This window comes from Dasypus novemcinctus, chromosome 13 (assembly GCF_030445035.2).
Source record: "Dasypus novemcinctus isolate mDasNov1 chromosome 13, mDasNov1.1.hap2, whole genome shotgun sequence".
Classification (NCBI taxonomy): Eukaryota; Metazoa; Chordata; class Mammalia; order Cingulata; family Dasypodidae; genus Dasypus; species Dasypus novemcinctus.
The window spans coordinates 109733753-109750815 of record NC_080685.1 but is presented as its reverse complement, the minus strand read 5'-3'; the positions used below and the strand labels follow the sequence as shown (position 1 = coordinate 109750815).

Below are 17063 nucleotides of genomic sequence, written 5' to 3'. Positions count from 1 at the left end.
ATGAAGGGACGGCAAACGCCGCTTCCGGCGAGTTTCTGCACACGACGCTCTACGGCGTGGAGACGGAACTTAGCAGGGTCAAGGTGCGTATGGTTCAGGCGGTTAAGGGCCGCGGACACGGTCCATCGTCCCTGCCTGCTTTCCAGATAGAACGGTAATGGCTGTGGGAGCATTCATGCGTATTCTCCTTCTGCTGTTTCCTCCTGGTGCCCTGAAACCTTGAGTTCTGAGACTGAGCGGGCGCTGGAGAAACCTTGTTTCCATGGTAACTGACATACTTGGGTCTGCGAATTTGCCAAGGCAGAGTATTTTGTAACGAGTTCTTTAAAATACACAGTGGGCCGGATTCATCTTCAGGTGTTATTTCAAACCTGTATTTAACCTCAGAATTTGATGATTAAGAGTTTATTCTGGCTGTAATATGGAGTAGCAACTTTGGAGGTAGGATGACTAGTTAAAAAGTTGCAGTAATTTAGACAAAGTTTGAAGGTAGCCTGGGCCAGGGTGTTGATGTAGGATTGGAGAGAAGGAAGACTGCAGAAATATTTGGAGGTAGCATCAGACGACTGATTGAGTGGATATGAGCAATAAAGGAGCGGAGCCCAAAGCATCTTTAGGATCGAGTCCAAATTCAGATTGGCCTGTGGTTCTGTTCGTTTCCTACGTCAGTTCTGCCTGACGACCCCTCTCACACACCGTACAGCCCAAACTCATCGTGCCCAGTAGTGTGATGTTCTCTCTTTGTCCTGGAATATTGTTCTCACCTTTCTTGTGACTTTGGGCAGGTTGCGTAACTTCACTATGCCCCTCGGTTTTTCCAACATCAGAATGAAGGAAAATAATAGTATTTACCTCAGGATTGCTGTGAGGATTAAATTAGACAATTTATGTGCCCGGCATATATTAAGATCCCAATAAATATTAGCTACTACCGCTACTACTTATTGTGTTTGTCATATTGTGTTATTTTTCGTTTTTCTGTTTCTTCTTATAGATGGGAGTTTGTTTTTAATTAAAAGGACAGTTTCTTGGTTATCTTTGTATTGTTTGGCTAATAGTTGTTGAGTCTTTTTTCTTTTTTTAAATGCATTTGGCTGTTGGTGACATATCTAAATTTTACTTTAAAGGAACTATGAAGTACAACAAATTTCGCTGACCAAATTACACTTATTAGATCAGAAGATGACTGTTTTCTCTACAACTCAAAGCTTATGGATTGACATTTAAGATGTACAGAAAGTAACTGATATTCTCAGTTTGGAGTAGGTATGAGTGATTTCATAGAAGAATTAACAAGGCCTATGCCAGAGGATGATGGGGTGGAGATGTCTGTGCTCTCTGGTACAGGAATGTATTTTCCTTGGCTCCGAAAAGAAGCAGAAACTGCGGGTAAGTAAAAGAACATATAACCATATTAATTTTAATGCAAGGTGGTAAGATTCAATATGGGTACAAAACGAGTAACCTGGTTGGGAAGAACTTCGGTTTTCAATATCAGAAATATGTGATTTATGTTTTAGACAGTAAGGAGAAGACAAATCACTAAAAAAAAAGTAGATTTTTTTCTTTTAGAATTCTTTATTTTTTTCTTTTAGAATTCATTATTTGTTGATGTTGGCTAAATATTGGTGATGTGCAGATTAAGAAGATAGGGACTCCGGTATTGAGGCGCGCATACCCAAGTGTTATTCAAGAAGCTCCCCTTGAATTGCATTGGAATGATTTTGAATAAATTGGTTTTATAACGGGTTTCAAAAAAGAGTATTTTCCCCATTTTCATCTCATGTAAATATGAGCAAGTTTTTCTGTGGGATAACTTCCCTATTGACAGAACAAAAGAACGAACTAGTTATCTCTGCCTGCTGGCATGCTGGATGATTGTAGCCCCGGGAACACGTATGAAGCAGCACTTTTCTTATTGCCCTCAGTATGTCGTTCATAGCCTAGCCGTCTTTTCCCTTGATTGAGATTCCTTAGCTCCCATTTTTTTCTCTTAATCTAAATACCATCTCATTGAATTATCTCAGTAAATTAATCCTCACAGTAGATCTACATGCCAGGCCTTTTTTGAGGAAACTGAATTTCAGGGAAGTTAAACCATTGTGGTAACAGTAGTCAAACACAGGTCAGTATCAAAGCTTGTGCTTTTAACCGCTGAGCTATATAAAAACTGAGATAAAAACATATATGTGAAGTGCCTAGCACAGAGCTTATGCATAGTGTTGAAAAAATACTAGATTCTTTCTTCTCTTCTCATTTTATTTTTTCTAGGTTAATGCATATGACTTAAGCCAAATTTGAATGCATGGTACTTCAGAGGGAGTGCTCCCTTATCCCTTATGGGGAAGTAGGAATCTAAAGTTTGGGGTTAGGTGATGCAACTCGATTCCTGCTAGTTAAGGCATGCCTGGGTGTGTTTCTGTCACCAGGGTTCTATAGAGAGCTTGAATCAGTCTGTAAGCAAGAATTTCCATGCTTAGAAATTGGTGTTATATCTTATGGATAGACTGTGTAACCCAGAATATCTGCAGTGAGAAAATAGTAAATAATATTGACACTGTCCTGGTAATTAACCATAATAGGAAAACAAAATTGCCTAAGAATTACTTATTTTTTATGCTAGTTGATAGTTTTTGGCATTCTGAAGGATGTGCCCCCTAGAATGAAAACTTTTTAAGGGAGGGATGAGTCTGGAATAAAGGTACACAAAAAAGTATTTGTTGATAGACTAGCAACTTTCTTGATTTTTTCAGGACTTGTTTTTTTTTTCCCTTTCATATAATAAACTATTTTTAAAGAGGTTTTAGATTACAGAAAAGTTACATCGAAAGTATAAGGGATTCCCATATACCCCATCCCTCCCCCCCCCATCTTCCCCTATTAATAACATTTTACAATAGTATGGTACATTTGTTACAGTTAATGAATAAATATTGAAGCATTGCTCCTAACCAAGGTCTGTATTACATTGTGGTTTGCACTTAATTCCAGTGCACTAAAAATGCCCTATGTTCTGCCTATTATTCCCTCCCCTTCCCCTCAGAGTCTCTGGTAATCACTATCTTCATATCACTGCTACATGTTCTTCCACTATTACAATAATAACAATTTTACTTTGTCCATGGTTGCATTCCCACCTTATGTTTGGTTCATTCCTCAGCCTTGAGGATTTTATGATGGTGATGCCCACTCTGCTTCAGATTGACAAGGGGCTTTTATCTTTGGGGTAGATGGAAGGACCTGTCCTGCTTGCAGTTGTAGATACTCTTTTGAGATGGGGGTTTTGAGATGGGGTTGTCCATCATCATTTGGTCTTGGGTGAGTCCAGTGACCTGCAAGGAAGGCACTGGCTGTTACTCTGCTCAGGTTCAGGCCTCAACCCACATATGAACAGCCTGATGTTTTACGTCTGGGACATGTATTTAATGGGCATTGTGCTAATTACAGGCTCAGATAAAGGGAGGAAGAACCGTGTAGGGAAATGATAAATGAGCCTAACTCTCTTACATTGGGGAAATAGGTTGACTCATTGCAAGTAAGGGTTACCAATCGGGTGCTGATTCCAAGGGGTTGTGTGCCTTGCCTTTAGGGTCTGGATGTCTCTAGAGTCTTCAGGTGTGCCCCGAGAGCACCTCTGTTTGAGGCTTTGTTTGCTGTGGCTGTTAGTGAGACAAACAGGCAGAAGTGTAACCTCTGGAATGACCTCCCGACTCATTTTGAAATCTCTTAGCCTTAAAAACTGTTTTGTGTTTGATGATTCCCCCGTGTGGTCAGGGTTTTTTCCAAATGCATCACTGGTTGGTGCTTGGTATTAATCCCTTAGACCAGGGGCTCTTAACCTTTTTTGTTCCCACAGACCCCTTTGCCAGTCAGGTGAAACCCTTACTCAGTCCACACATGGACCCCTTCCTAAGTCCACACTCTACTGTGTATTATTAAGTAAATATATCCTACTCCCACAAGAATGTTTTTTTAAAATTTCAGTTCAAGCTCATGGACCCCTTGTTAAGAACCCCTGCCATAGAGCGCACATTTGAGTAATAAGGTGGTTTACAGGAGGTAACTCTTAGGCAGTAGTTATCATTAGGCCAAGTTTCTGTTTTACAAGAACAGGGTTAAAAAAAATTAAAAAAAAAAAGAAAAAAGTGTTCATAAGTACAAGCATTAATACTGAGGGCTTGGCATGTTAGTCTTTTATTTTGCACTGCCTGTGTACTCAAGATAGTTTTTTCAGTTCTTGAATGATTGGTTCTTTACTATAAGTCATTCCATGTCAAAATTTATTTTCCTTGATAAATATTCTTCTTAAAGTTATCAGCAACAAAATTATCATTTGGCTTACAAAAGAAATGAGAGGGGAGATTTTCCTGAGGTAACTAGGCTAAGCTGGGAGGACAGGGAGGAACTTTTCCAAGTATTTGGATATACTTGTCTAAAGTAGATTTTCGTTCTGAGCTGTGAAAGCTTAATGGGAAGATGGGAGCTCTTCCTGAGAACAGTTCTTTACCTGAGTAAAGGATGTTTTAGGGAAGAGCTGTTTTGTTGGTTTCCAGGGTTAGCTGCCTGGTGCTGCTGCTGTTCTTAGGTGGCTCAGGTGTAGTTCTTGTTAAATGCAGATTGAGTCAGTAGGTGTGGTGTGGGGCCCAGTGTTTTATAGTTCTAATAAGCTCCTGGGTGTGATACTAACGCCTTTGGTTTCTAGTACCACAGTGAAGAGTAAGGCGCAAGATCCCCAGGTGATTTGTATGCACATTACAGTTTGAGAAGCCCTCATCTGCAGTAGTTGTCAGACTTGTTTTGCATATATATAAGCATTCATCTGCAGTAGTTTTCAGACTCTTTGCATATATATATATGATTTTTTAAAAAATTAGGTACTCTCTTACAGAGGTTGACGGTATCATCTAAAAATCTTGTCTGTTAAAATAAAATTGTTTCTGTTTTAAGTGTATTCAGTGGAATCTAAATAGCATAGAATGTGATTCATTATCTATTTTTAAAAAATTTATGAAAAAACCCTTGATAGAAATTCTTTTTTAAAGATTAATTAATTTATTTATTTCTCTCCACTCCCCCCCACCCCTGTTGTCTGTTCTCTGTGTCTATTTGCTGCGTAGTTGTCTTTGTCCGCTTCTGTTGTTGTCAGCGGCACAGTAATCTCTGTTCCTTTTTGTTGCGTCATCTTGCTGCGTCATCTTGCTGTGTCAGCTCTCCGCGTGGCCGGCGCCATTCCTGGGCAGGCTGCACCTTCCCTCGCACTGGGCGGCTCTCCCCACGGAACGCACCCCCTGCATGTGGGGCTCCCCCTATGCGGGGGACACCCTGCGTGGCATGGCACTACCTGCGCGTATCAGCACTGCGCATGGGCCAGCCCCACACGGGTCAGGGAGGCCCGGGGTTTGAACCGCAGACCTCCCATGTGGTAGACGGACACCCCAACCATTGGGCCAAGTCTGCTTCCCTGATAGAAATTTTATATAGTTCCTTCTCCTTAAACTAGTACTTCCATTTACTTCAATTATTATTTATCATTCTATTATGTATCTTATACCAAAAATTTGTATCTATACTTATTTAATGATATAACCTATAATTATATAATTTATTAATATACGATTAGATAATAACCATTATTTATATTAATATTCTATGCTTATAAGGCTTTAAATCTTAAAAATTTCTTCTGGATTGAGACACCATTGTAATTAAAAGTTGTACACTGCTGACCAAAATAACATGTATTATAATTTTTGCTCCATTTTACGCTTGAAAATTAAATTTTATTGTTTTTTCCAATCTCAATAAGGTAAACAGCATTATCCCTTTTTTTCCAATTATTTTGTGACTCTTTGTGGGTATTATTTATTTCTAGAATGAGAAAGGATTTAGCATCAATTCTATTATGTTTTGTTTAAATTGGTGTAAATTCTAAGAAACCTTAGTTACGTAAATAAGATGGAAATGGATGGAGTTTAGTAATAACAGTATAGCAGTTCTTTGAACTCCTAAATTAGTCATGAAAAATTACATCGTCGTCTATTATAAAAAATTATTATGTCCTTTTACAATTTTGATAGGCAAAGAATTGGAAATCACCTTTTTCTGGAAAAGGATGCATTAGTGTCATTCCCTTTCTCAACATGTACACTTGCATTTTCACCCTAAGGTAATGCATAGTAATTTTGATTATGAAGACTGACACATTTTCTCGGAGATCTGTTTTAGCAAAGAGTTTGTAAGGAAGTTGAAGCTCTGCAGATGGATTACTTTAAAACTGTCTTTGCAAGGTACTCATGGGTCTCAGTTGGCTCTCAAGTGTGGGAGTTCTCCAGTTGGAAACTGCTGACCTAGAGGGGTCTCGTGATTAGGAGAGAAGGTAGCAGGATGCAACTGGCCACTCATTTGATGGCGCTGTAACCCTTGGGGTTTTTAAAACATTGGTAAGTGCTAAAGACCATGCTTGTCTGGCATGATCCTAATGTCCATTCTGAGTATCTGGAACTAAGCTTTTGGAGGCCTCTTGGTGAGATTCTCTCCATATTGTTTAGTGCAAGGAAAAAAGGGTGATTGAATCAGATTTGAAGGATCTGGTGACTGGTAATCCAAGAGCATCAAATTAGACCTCTCCAAAGTGGAAACTTTTGCCATTTGCTAGAAATAACTAATAATAGTATAGTCAGGTTTGTTTCAGATAACCCTGGCATTGATCCTGGGGCTGGGTTGGGTCCAGCTTGTTAAAACTTATTCCTGGTAAGTAGTAAGTGCTGCATTCAGCTCACAATAGGTTGGCTCGAAGGGAAGGCAATGCAGAACTTCATGAAATGAAGGGACAGAGAGAGAAAGACATGAGAGAGGAGAGAAAGCTGGGACCAGGGGCTCGCAGCTTCTGGAACTGAGAGCCTCAACCCTAGTTTCCACCTCATATTTATTGGAAACTACCAAGCAGCTGTTTGCTTTCTGAACTGTAACATCATGTACAACTGCAGCAGCCACAACCCTAGAACAGGTGCAACATTTACAATAAGGCACCATCTACAATAGAACAGGTGAAACTCTTTTTCCCACAAGTAAGTATTTGAATAGTCATTGGGGGACCACTGTGTGGAAAGAATCTCTTCTCTTTCATCTTTATAGTGACTGGAGGCAAAAAGGAGAAGGATTTTGCTCAGACAACAAATGCTTGTTTAGGATTCATCCAAGAAGCTCTGCTGAAACACCAGTGGGAGCAAGCTGCAGAATACATGCACAGTTATTTGCAGACCTTGGAAGATTCAGATACCAGCAAAAGGCAGGCGGCGCCTGAGGTAAGCGGAGCGTCTGTGCTGGAGGAGACTACAGATTCCTGGGGTTCTGCCTCTTGAGCTCCACCCAGAGTAGCTGGTTTCTACAGGCTGTCAAAAAGCTATTGAATTTTTCTAAAAGATATTGAAGTAGCTCTAGGAAAGTTTGTATCAGGATTTTTCTTTTGAACACTTCTTTTTACTTATTACCATTTATAAGGAGATTTAAAATAGTTTGAACTCTGAATTCTCCAGCATTCATTCATTGTAGTTCTTCCTGCTTTCCCCCATGGCATTATATTTCTCTCTGTAGAATGTTTTTCCTCACCATGTGTTATTTCTTCTTAAAATTATCCTTTCACCCCACTTGCCCTACCAAGTAGGCCACATTTTTCTGTTCCCCGTTTCAGCAAAGCTCCTTTGAATGAGTTCTGTATCCTTGTTCTCTCCAAGCCCTCTCATATCAGCGCTTTCCTGCCCATTGCTTTGTCAAGTCAACAGTGAATGCCATATTCTGAAGGCAGTAGCCAGTCCTCAGTGCTCCTCTCGCTTGGTCTGTGGGCACTATTTAACAGAGTAGATTCCACCCTCCTGTGAAGTAAACAGTGTTTCAGTTCCAGAACACTGCATTCTCTCCTAGTTTTCTCTCCTCCCTACCATTCCTCAGTCCTTTTCTGATTACTTCTCCTTTGTCTCTTGATTTAGGAGTGCCTGAGGGACAATACTTAGTGGTCTTCTTAATCTTTACGGGAGGATTTCTTTCCATTTCATAGCCTGAAATGTAGTCTGTGTGCTGATGACTCTCAAATGTTTATCTCCAGCCCTGACTCATTTCTTCAGTTTCAGATTCCTGTCTGTACACAACATGGCCATTTGGATATATAATAGCCATATTATGCTAATGTATCTAAAACGGAACTTCAAACCATGCCGTCAAACCTAACCTTCCTCATCTCAGATGATTTTTACTTTATTTAGGGTCTAGAGCCAAAAACTTTCAAGTCATTCGTCTGTCTCTGATACTCCATATCCAAATCATCAGGAAATTTTATTGGCTGCACCATTAAAATACACCTATGGTCTGACTCCTTCTCTCCTTTTCCACTGTTGCACCTTGGTCCAGGTCGCTGTCATCTCACCTAAATGGCTGTTGCCCTCCTTATCCCCCAGTCTATTTATAGTATAGCAGCTAGGGTAAGCATTTTTTAAAAACATTGAGATATAATTAAACTATAAATTTAATGCATTTAAAATGTATACTCAAGATTTTTTTGTTTTTAAAAAATTTTTTTTGTTTTTTTTTTTTAGTATATTGATAGAGTAGCGTGAACGCCGTTGTTCTCCAACAGTGGCTGATCACCACAATTTTAGAGCATTTTCATCCCCCCAATTCCACATAAATGGAATCATCAATATATGTTCTTTTGCGACTAGCTTCTTTAACTTAGCGTCATGTTTTCAAGGCTTTTGCATCTTATGGCATATATCAGTGCTGCATTCCTTTCATTGCTGAATAATATCCTATTTTATGCCTATACCACATTTTGGCTATCTATCAGTTGATAGACTTTGGATTGTTTCCACCTTTTCCCTTTTAGGAATAGTGTTGCTATGAACATTCACGTACAAGATTTTGTGTGGATGGATGTTTTCAGTTTTCTTAGGTATACAACTAGGAGCAGAAGTGCTGGATCAAACCATAGTAATTCTATGTTTAACATTTTAAGGAATTGCTGGACTGTTTTCCAGAGTGACTATATCTTTTTCCATTCCCACCAGCAATGTTTGAGGATTCCAGTTTCTCCTCATACAATCTCTCCACATTCTCTTGCCAACATTTGTTATTATCTTTTTTATTATAACTATCCTAGTATGTGTGGTTTTGATTTGCATTGTCGTAATGACTAATGTGATACATAAAATGTCAGTTCATTTCACTCCTTTTCTGAAAACACACTGTACTGCGTTCCCATTTCACTCAGAGTAAAGGCCAAAGACTTTTTGATTGCCTACAGGGTCCTACATGATCTGCTCACTTCCTTTCCTCATTTGCTCTCTCCCATGTCATATTACGTCCTTTGGTTTATTCTGCTCCAGCCTCCTTGCTGTTACTTGGACAGGCCAGGGCTACTCCTATCTGATTGTTTTTGTCCTAGGTATCTTCTTTACTTGGGAAGATCTTTCTTCAGATGTTGCTGTGGCTCCCCTCCTTCAAGTTACCTTTCCGATGAGGCCTACCATACTACTCTATTTAAAATTGCAACTGCACACATTCCCCCTCTGCTTTCCAACAGTGTTCCTGATTGCCTTATCCCAGATAACTGGGGTTCTCCCTCTTTTTTTCTTTCTTTTCTTTCTTTCACATGTATCACTTTCTAATACGTAATTTGCATATTATGTTTCTTTATTATTGTCTGTCTCTTCATTATTGTCTGGCATATATTGTTAAATGTGTTCAGTAAGATGGATTGTGTGCTGTATTAATATGTAGCAGTAAAATTGATTTGATTTAAAAAACGTTCAGTAAAATATAGTTCATCTTCAAACTTCACATGAGTATCTTTAACAACTTTTGTTAATACAGTAATCATCGCATTGATTAGATTCCTAATAGAGCCACACACACACGAAAAAAACCTGAAAGAAAATATTTAACCACTAATTGAAAATTTAGTTTATGGACTAAAGTTACTTACATCTGTGAAACACTGGATAGGTTACAGGCTCTTTTGGCCAGAAATTGTCTTGTAAAATGAAGGAATTGGATCAGTGGTGTTCAGACACTTGACTCTACTACAATCATGGAGGATTTTTGCTGAAAATGCAGTTTCCTCTCCTCTACCCCAGTCCTGTTGAATCAGAGTCTGAAGTCCTAGAGTATTTTTCAAAAGTGTTTCCATAATTATATACAGCTAGGTTTGAGAACAACTCTGGCAGGTAATCTCCAAGTTTTCCTGAACCTCCACAATACTACAGTTTCGTATTCTACAAGTGAAATCTTGATCTTTTTCTGAGTTTGGAATATAGTCATTTTGATTATACCCAATAACCAATATGTATGTTTATAGAAATAATTGGCTTATATTTTATTTACATTTGCTTTAAAGTTAATATTATTGAAATACTTTAAGTAAGGGTGAAAGAAAAATAGAGATTTGCTCCTATGAGAAAGAAGAACTCTGCGAATTTTGTCACCCCAAGTTTTGGTGATTTTGCGAGAAAACAATTTTTTAAAAAATCTCTCCATAGCTGATGAAAATTCTTAGATTGGAGTTTCAAATATGGATATACTTTATTGACAATAATTGTAGCTCTTAAAGGGATCTAAGGAAAAATCTAATACTTTGTCCTCATTTTACATATAATAAAGATGAGGCTGAGAGCTATAAAGAGCCAGTATTATCAGATTCCAGGTTTTCTCACTTTATCTTATACTGATTAAGTTACTATTTTCAGTGTTTCTTTTTTTAAATGTTTTTATTTAAAATTTTTTTTTTTGTCTCAATGTGTTTCTTAAATGCCTATCTTCTTTACCACTACTAACTTAGAAATGGTACTGTTATGGTTATCTAATATTCTAATGTTAAGAGAATGGAGTGAAAAGATTTTATTGTATAAGATTTAATATTAGTTTCCCTGGGTGAAAGTACAGTAAAGTGTTCATAGTACTGATTTCTAGGAAAAGGAATGTTTTTTCTTAATGTTGTAATTCAGAATGAAAATTTAAAAGTGGCTCTCTTGGGCAGAAACCAGTTAAGGCAAGGATTTTACATTTTGGTGGTAATTTCTGCTTTGACAGATTATTTGGAAGCTAGGAAGTGAAATTCTGTATTATCATCCCAAAAGCAATGTTGAGACTTTCAGTACCTTCGCTGACCGGATGAAAAATATTGGTGTCATGAATTATTTAAAGGTGAGAATGTAGGCTTTGTGAATTTACCTTTGCAATGTTAATGTTTTTTAATTGCTTTTTTCAGTGATAAGGTAGTAATAATGTACAAAAAATATAGTAAGAAAGGATAAGTTACCTGGATGAATTAAAAAAACTGAAAGAGAGTAGTGTTTGTGAGATTCATTTACTTCTCGGTTTGCAGTTACCTACCATATTGATCTGACTGAACATACCTTCTCTTTGTAGACTGGCTCCCAAAACCAGTCTTCCAAAGAGTGTAGCTGTGCTTCTTTATGATGTCGGGCCAAATTCTATCAAGTTTGCTTCAATCATTTGAGTTTTCTGGTAATTGGTGCTTTTTGGAAAAAAAGAGCTAAATATGCTGAGACTATGGATACATGAAAACACTTTAATGTTTCTAATGTTTCGGTGGAATCTTCTCTCCAAATTCATGTATTCTTTATTTAATCAAGGTCTTACCTAAAAGAACTGAGAAGTTTCCGAAGTGTTGTTATATCTCTCTCTCTCTGGCATATTTTTGACTAAAAGGGGAACTTTTTTTTTTTTCAATAAAATTGGGTAAATGCTTTGTTTTTAATTTTGAAAAATTTTACCCAACTTAGGATTCTTTTTAGATCTTATTAATTAATTCAGGAAAATTCTTTTGAGTGTTTGCAGTGTGCCAGGTGCTGATCTCTTTCTCTGGTACTGTGAGCAGAAATTAAATGGAGGCAGCGTATGGTTCAATTTACGGAGGAACTTTCTAACTGAAAAATTGGAAAAAATAACGGCCTTCCTTGGTGTGTTATGTTCCCCATCCCTTCATTCAGGAAGAACCAGAATAGCCATTTGTTTGGGAAGGGGGAGTGAAGTTTTAAGTAAATTATTGGTTAGGTCTCTGCAGGTTCATAAAATCTAGTCCCCTGAAGTAAAGAAAGAAATCAGAGGGCAATTAATCTCTTTTCTTGCTGTACAGTCCGAGGGCAGCAATTAAGATAGGCAATAAAATATTTTTTGTTGTTAATCATTTTAAAAACACTTATTCCTATTTTTCCATACAATATACTTCTATAGAGTATCAAAAGTTCAGTCGGCAGCTGCAACTTCTATCAACAAGATTGCCCTCTAGGGACCAGCTGCAAGTTTAGGGGCCCAGGCTCCTTACACTTGTGACCAACTGCTACAAATTTGAGTATTCCTGCCACTCCCTTGGGTTCGGTAATTCATTAGAAGGACTCAAGACTTCGCTGAAAGCACTGTGTTTTCAAGTATAGTATTGTTATAGTAAAAAAGGATAAAATGAGAAGTCAAAATAAAAGATGCATAGAGTGAGGTCCGGGAGGGTCTCAAACTCAGGCTTCCATGGAGTCAGATTGTGTTACCCTCCTGGCACAGATGTATTTTCTCAATCTTGGAAGGCCCTGATGGCTTCAAGTGTCCACATTTCTATGGGATCTCATTATGTAGGCATGACTTGCAGCCCGCCTTCCCCCTCAGAGGTTGAAGCCCCACCCCTCATCACCCGGCTGACCGTCCCCAACCCTAAGACTACCAGCGCCACTGCCCCTTCAGGTCATCTCCTTAGCATATGGACTATCAGCTGTGGTCCTGGGCCCACCGTGAATAACCGAAGATACTGCCGGGGAAATTCCAAAGATTAACAGTTTCCTCTCCTAGGAATTGAGGACAAAGACTGGCCACGTTTTTCATGATTAGTTTCATGATTAGATTTCATTATACCGAAGTACTAAACACGGTTCTTGTTATACAGGGAGATAGACCAGTAAATGCAATAAAGTGCTATGGATACCGTAGTAGAAATGTAAAGTATAGTGAGAAAACAAAGGAGAAAATGGTCAGCCCTCTGGAATTGGAGAGGGCTGGGATTGAATGGGTAGGGGAATCAGGAAAAGAAAGGAAGACCTGAAATGAGTGAAAAAGAAATTGTGTTCCCTAGACAGACTAGGAGGAAGGGTAGTCTGGCATGACAAGAGGTAATAGAGACTGATAGCTCTGTATGCAGCGTGTTAGTTATCCCCAGAATCACTTGGGTAAAAGCCAGGAGAAGGTAGGCTGGGCCTGTGGGCCTCACTGAGGAGCTTTGATTTATTCTGTAGGCAGTGGGACCCACTGCAGGATTGTACACGGTTAAGTAACATGGTGATTTCTTTGGCAGCCATGTAGAAGATGGATTGTAGAGGGGGAGGATTGGAGACACCAGTTGAGAAATTACTGCAAGAGGTCGAGACGGTGGCCTTGAGCTGAATGATCTAGCTCTAACCACGTGCTGCACTGTACATCTGATTATTCTCCTCCTCAGTGTTCTCCCCACTTGTATAATTGTTCTTACTGCATCTCCTGTGTCTGGGATATCCTTTCCTTTCCATAGGAACTGGTGGTGTTCTTGAACACCCCTTCTTAAGGCAATTTCTCTGAAATTATGTAACGTATAAAATAGTTAGGATAATCGATTTTCTGCTATTACCAAACTAGCTATTATCTCATTTAATTCTCATAGTACCCTTCTGAAGGATTAGTAATAAGTGTTCATGGAACAGGTGAGACTCAAAAAAGAGTAGCAGCTTGCCCAGATTCCCTAGATTTTAAATGGCATATGAGCCCGGACTCTGTCTCCACAGCCCCTGCTCTTTTCATTATGTCACACTGTCTTTTGTTTGTAAATTTATAGAATTTAACTCTCATTTAAATAGTTTGAATTGTTTTGTGTGTCTTTCCTTCCTGGCTAGATGAAAACTTGGATGACAGGGGCCATGTTGCTATCAGGTCTTAGCTATTAAGGTCTTAGCTCAGCATGTATTATCTATTCAGCATTCAGTAAATATTTAGAGCATTTTGAGTAATGGTTGTCTAATGAGCTTTATTTCAGAGGACTTTTTCTTAATATTATTGTGCAGGTCTCCCTACAACATGCATTATATCTTCTGCATCATGGAATGCTTGAGGATGCAAACAGAAATCTAAGCCAGGCAGAGACCTGGAGATATGGTGAAAAGTCCTCTTCCCAGGAAATACTAATCAACCTTATCCAGGCATATAAAGGCCTTTTGCAATATTATACTTGGTCTAAAAAGAAGATGGAATTGTCTAAGCTTGGTGAGTAAACTTTTTCTTATGGTGATAAAACTAAATCATAGACGCAGAAGGAATTTTATAAAGTAATTTAGCAATCTTCCTACTTCCAAACCTAATTTTATTCAGGTATTACAGAGTACAGACATTTCTATTCATGTATGATTCTAAAATTCTTGACATTTCTTTATAGTATTTCTGATATATCAAATCTTTCAGTTATAAATTAGATAATATGTTCATAATCATTTTGTATTCATTGGTTTTTTTAAAAAAAGATTTTATTTTATTCATTTATTTCTCCCCATCCCCTCTTTGTTTGCACTTGCTGTGTCTGTTTGTTTGTTTGTTGTGTGCTGTCTTCTTTTATTTTCTTTTAGGAGGCACTGAGAAATGAACTGGGACCTCTCATGTGGGAGGGAGGCATCTAATCGCTTGAGCCACTTCTGCTCCCTGCTTCGTTGTGTCTCATGTTTTCCTCCTTGTGTCTTTTGCTGGTGTGTCAGTTCACTGTGCCAGCCTGTCATGTCAGCTCGCTGTCTTTTTTTATCTTCTTTAGGAGGCACCAGAAACTGAACCCTGGACTTCCCATGTGGTAGGCGTGAGCTCAATCATTGGAACCACATCTGCTCCCCTCATTGCTTTTTTTTTTAGCTTGAATTCCCAAAAGGTTCAAATTTTCTTCATTAGACATTATTGCATATGATGTATATATTTTCTTGTGTCCTAAAACAAGAATAGGGCAAGTTAAAGTCACTTTCTTTTTTTTTTTAAAGGTTTATTTTTTATTTATTTCCCCTTCCCCGCTCCCCCCCCGCCCAGTTGTGTGCTCTCTGTGTCAATTCGCCATGTGTTCTTCTGTGTCTGCTTGTATTCTTGTCAGCCCTACCCAGATGTTGCATCATCCTGCTGTGTCAGCTCTCTGTGTATGTGGCACCATTACTGGGCAGGCTGCACTTTTTTGCGCTGGGTGGCTCTCCTTATGGGGTGCACTCTTTGTGCATGGGGCTCCCCTATGCGGGGACACCCCTGTGTGGCACAGCACTCCTTGCGTGCATCAACACTGGGCGTGGGCCAGCTCCACACAGGTCAGGAGGCCCTGGGTTTGAACCTTGGACCTGCCATGGGGTAGGCGGACGCCCTATCCTTTGCGCCAAATCTGCTTCCTACACTCTTACACTTTTAACCTAATGTATTAGCTGTATGCTCTGCTTGTATCACTTTTTTCTTCTTTTCTTGCCTTTTAATTATTATAAGTTGTTTCATGTGTATTTTAGTCAGTCTCTTGATTTAAATCCTGCTGTAATGCCTGGTATGGTATTTCTATAAAAAAGGATTACTGGGAAGCTGATGTGGCTCAAGTGATAGAGCTTCCCCCTGCTATATGGGAGGACCTGGGTTGGATCCCTGGGGCCTCCTGGTGAAAAAGAAGAGAAAGAGTGTCCGTGTGGCAAGCTAGTGCCTGCATGAGTTGCCCTCATGGTGAGCCAGTGCTCGCACGAGTGCCCGCAAGTGAGTCACACAGCAAGATGATGCATCAAAAAGAGACAAAGGGAGAGTCAAGGTGAAGTGCAGCAGAAACCAGGAACTGAGGTGGTGCAATTGACAGGGAACCTCTCTCCACCAGAGGTCTCCAGGATCGAATCCTGGTGAATCCTAGAGGAGAGAAAAAAAGAAGAGAAGACAACACAGACAGCAAAAACAGCAGGGCAGGAGGAGGGGAAGTGGGGAAATAAATAAATAAATCCAAAAAAAAATACTGATGATTAGGGTGAGTTGTAAGGTCAATGGTTACTTTTATTTTATAAATTGTGGGTAGAACTCAAATATATGATGATTAAAAGAAAAAAAATAATAAATTCAGTTCATCAAAATTAAAAGCTTTTGTGTATGAAAGGACACTATCAAGGAAGTGAAAAGACAACCTACAGAATGGGAGAAAATATTTGAAAATCATGTATCAGATAAGGGTTTAATATCTGATATAAGGGCTTTATAATGCAACAAAAATCGTAAACAGTCCAATTTAAAAATGGGCAGAGGACTTGCACAGACTTTTTTCTAAAGAGGATATACAAATGGCCCATAAGCAAGATGCTCACCCTTAGAAACCATTAGGGAAATGCAAATGAAAACAACAACAACCAGCAAAACCCCACAAAGGGATACCACTTCATACCTGCTTGGGTAGCTATTATTTAAAAAAAAAGAAAATAAGTATTGGAGAGGGTGTGGAGAAATTGGAACTCTATTACATTGTTGGTGGGGATGTAAAATGGTATAGCCTCTGAGGAAGACAATATGGCAATTCCTCAAAAAGTTGTAAAATTCAATTCCGGGAAGATGGTGGGGTAGGGAGCTCCAGGACTCAGTTTTCCCACAAAAACAACTATGAAACAGGCAGGAAGTGTCTGGAACCACTATTTTGAAACTCCAGAGGCCAGAAGAACTCTGTACAGCACCCAGGGAAGAGTGAAAGAAAGAAGCTGAAAAATTATGATAAAGAACAGTATATTGCTCTTTGAGTGGCAGCTATCCCCCCTCTCACAGCAGACAGCCATGGGGTCCAGCCCCTGCCTACCTCGCCGGTGACAGAAAGGGACATAGAAATCCTTTCCCCCAAGAAGATGAATAATATTCCATTGTATGGATGTACCACTTTTTACTTATCCATTCATCAGTTCGTGGACATTTGGGTTGTATCCACTTTTTAGCTGTAATGAATGATGCAGCTTTGAACATTTGTGAGCAAGCTTTTGTGGACATACATTTATATTTCTCTTGGGTGTATACCACTCTCG

General features: G+C 39.0%; 1 protein-coding gene across 3 annotated transcripts in view; it reads left to right on the top strand.

The window, feature by feature from the left end:
• The window catches only part of LOC131272947 (TATA box-binding protein-associated factor RNA polymerase I subunit A-like), a 49225-nt gene continuing 32162 nt past the window's right edge, over window positions 1–17063 (top strand). The window contains exons 1-5 of one of the 3 annotated variants that reach the window (XM_058275252.1): window positions 1–154; window positions 1128–1389; window positions 7135–7304; window positions 11080–11193; window positions 14088–14286. In XM_058275252.1, the coding sequence (XP_058131235.1) occupies window positions 1269–1389; window positions 7135–7304; window positions 11080–11193; window positions 14088–14286 (604 nt within the window). In that variant the 5' untranslated portion in view covers window positions 1–154; window positions 1128–1268. Of the gene's footprint in view, window positions 266–1127; window positions 1390–6077; window positions 6167–7134; window positions 7305–11079; window positions 11194–14087; window positions 14287–17063 lie in introns of those variants that run through there. The other 2 variants (XM_058275251.1, XM_058275254.2) reach the window with 2 other exon arrangements.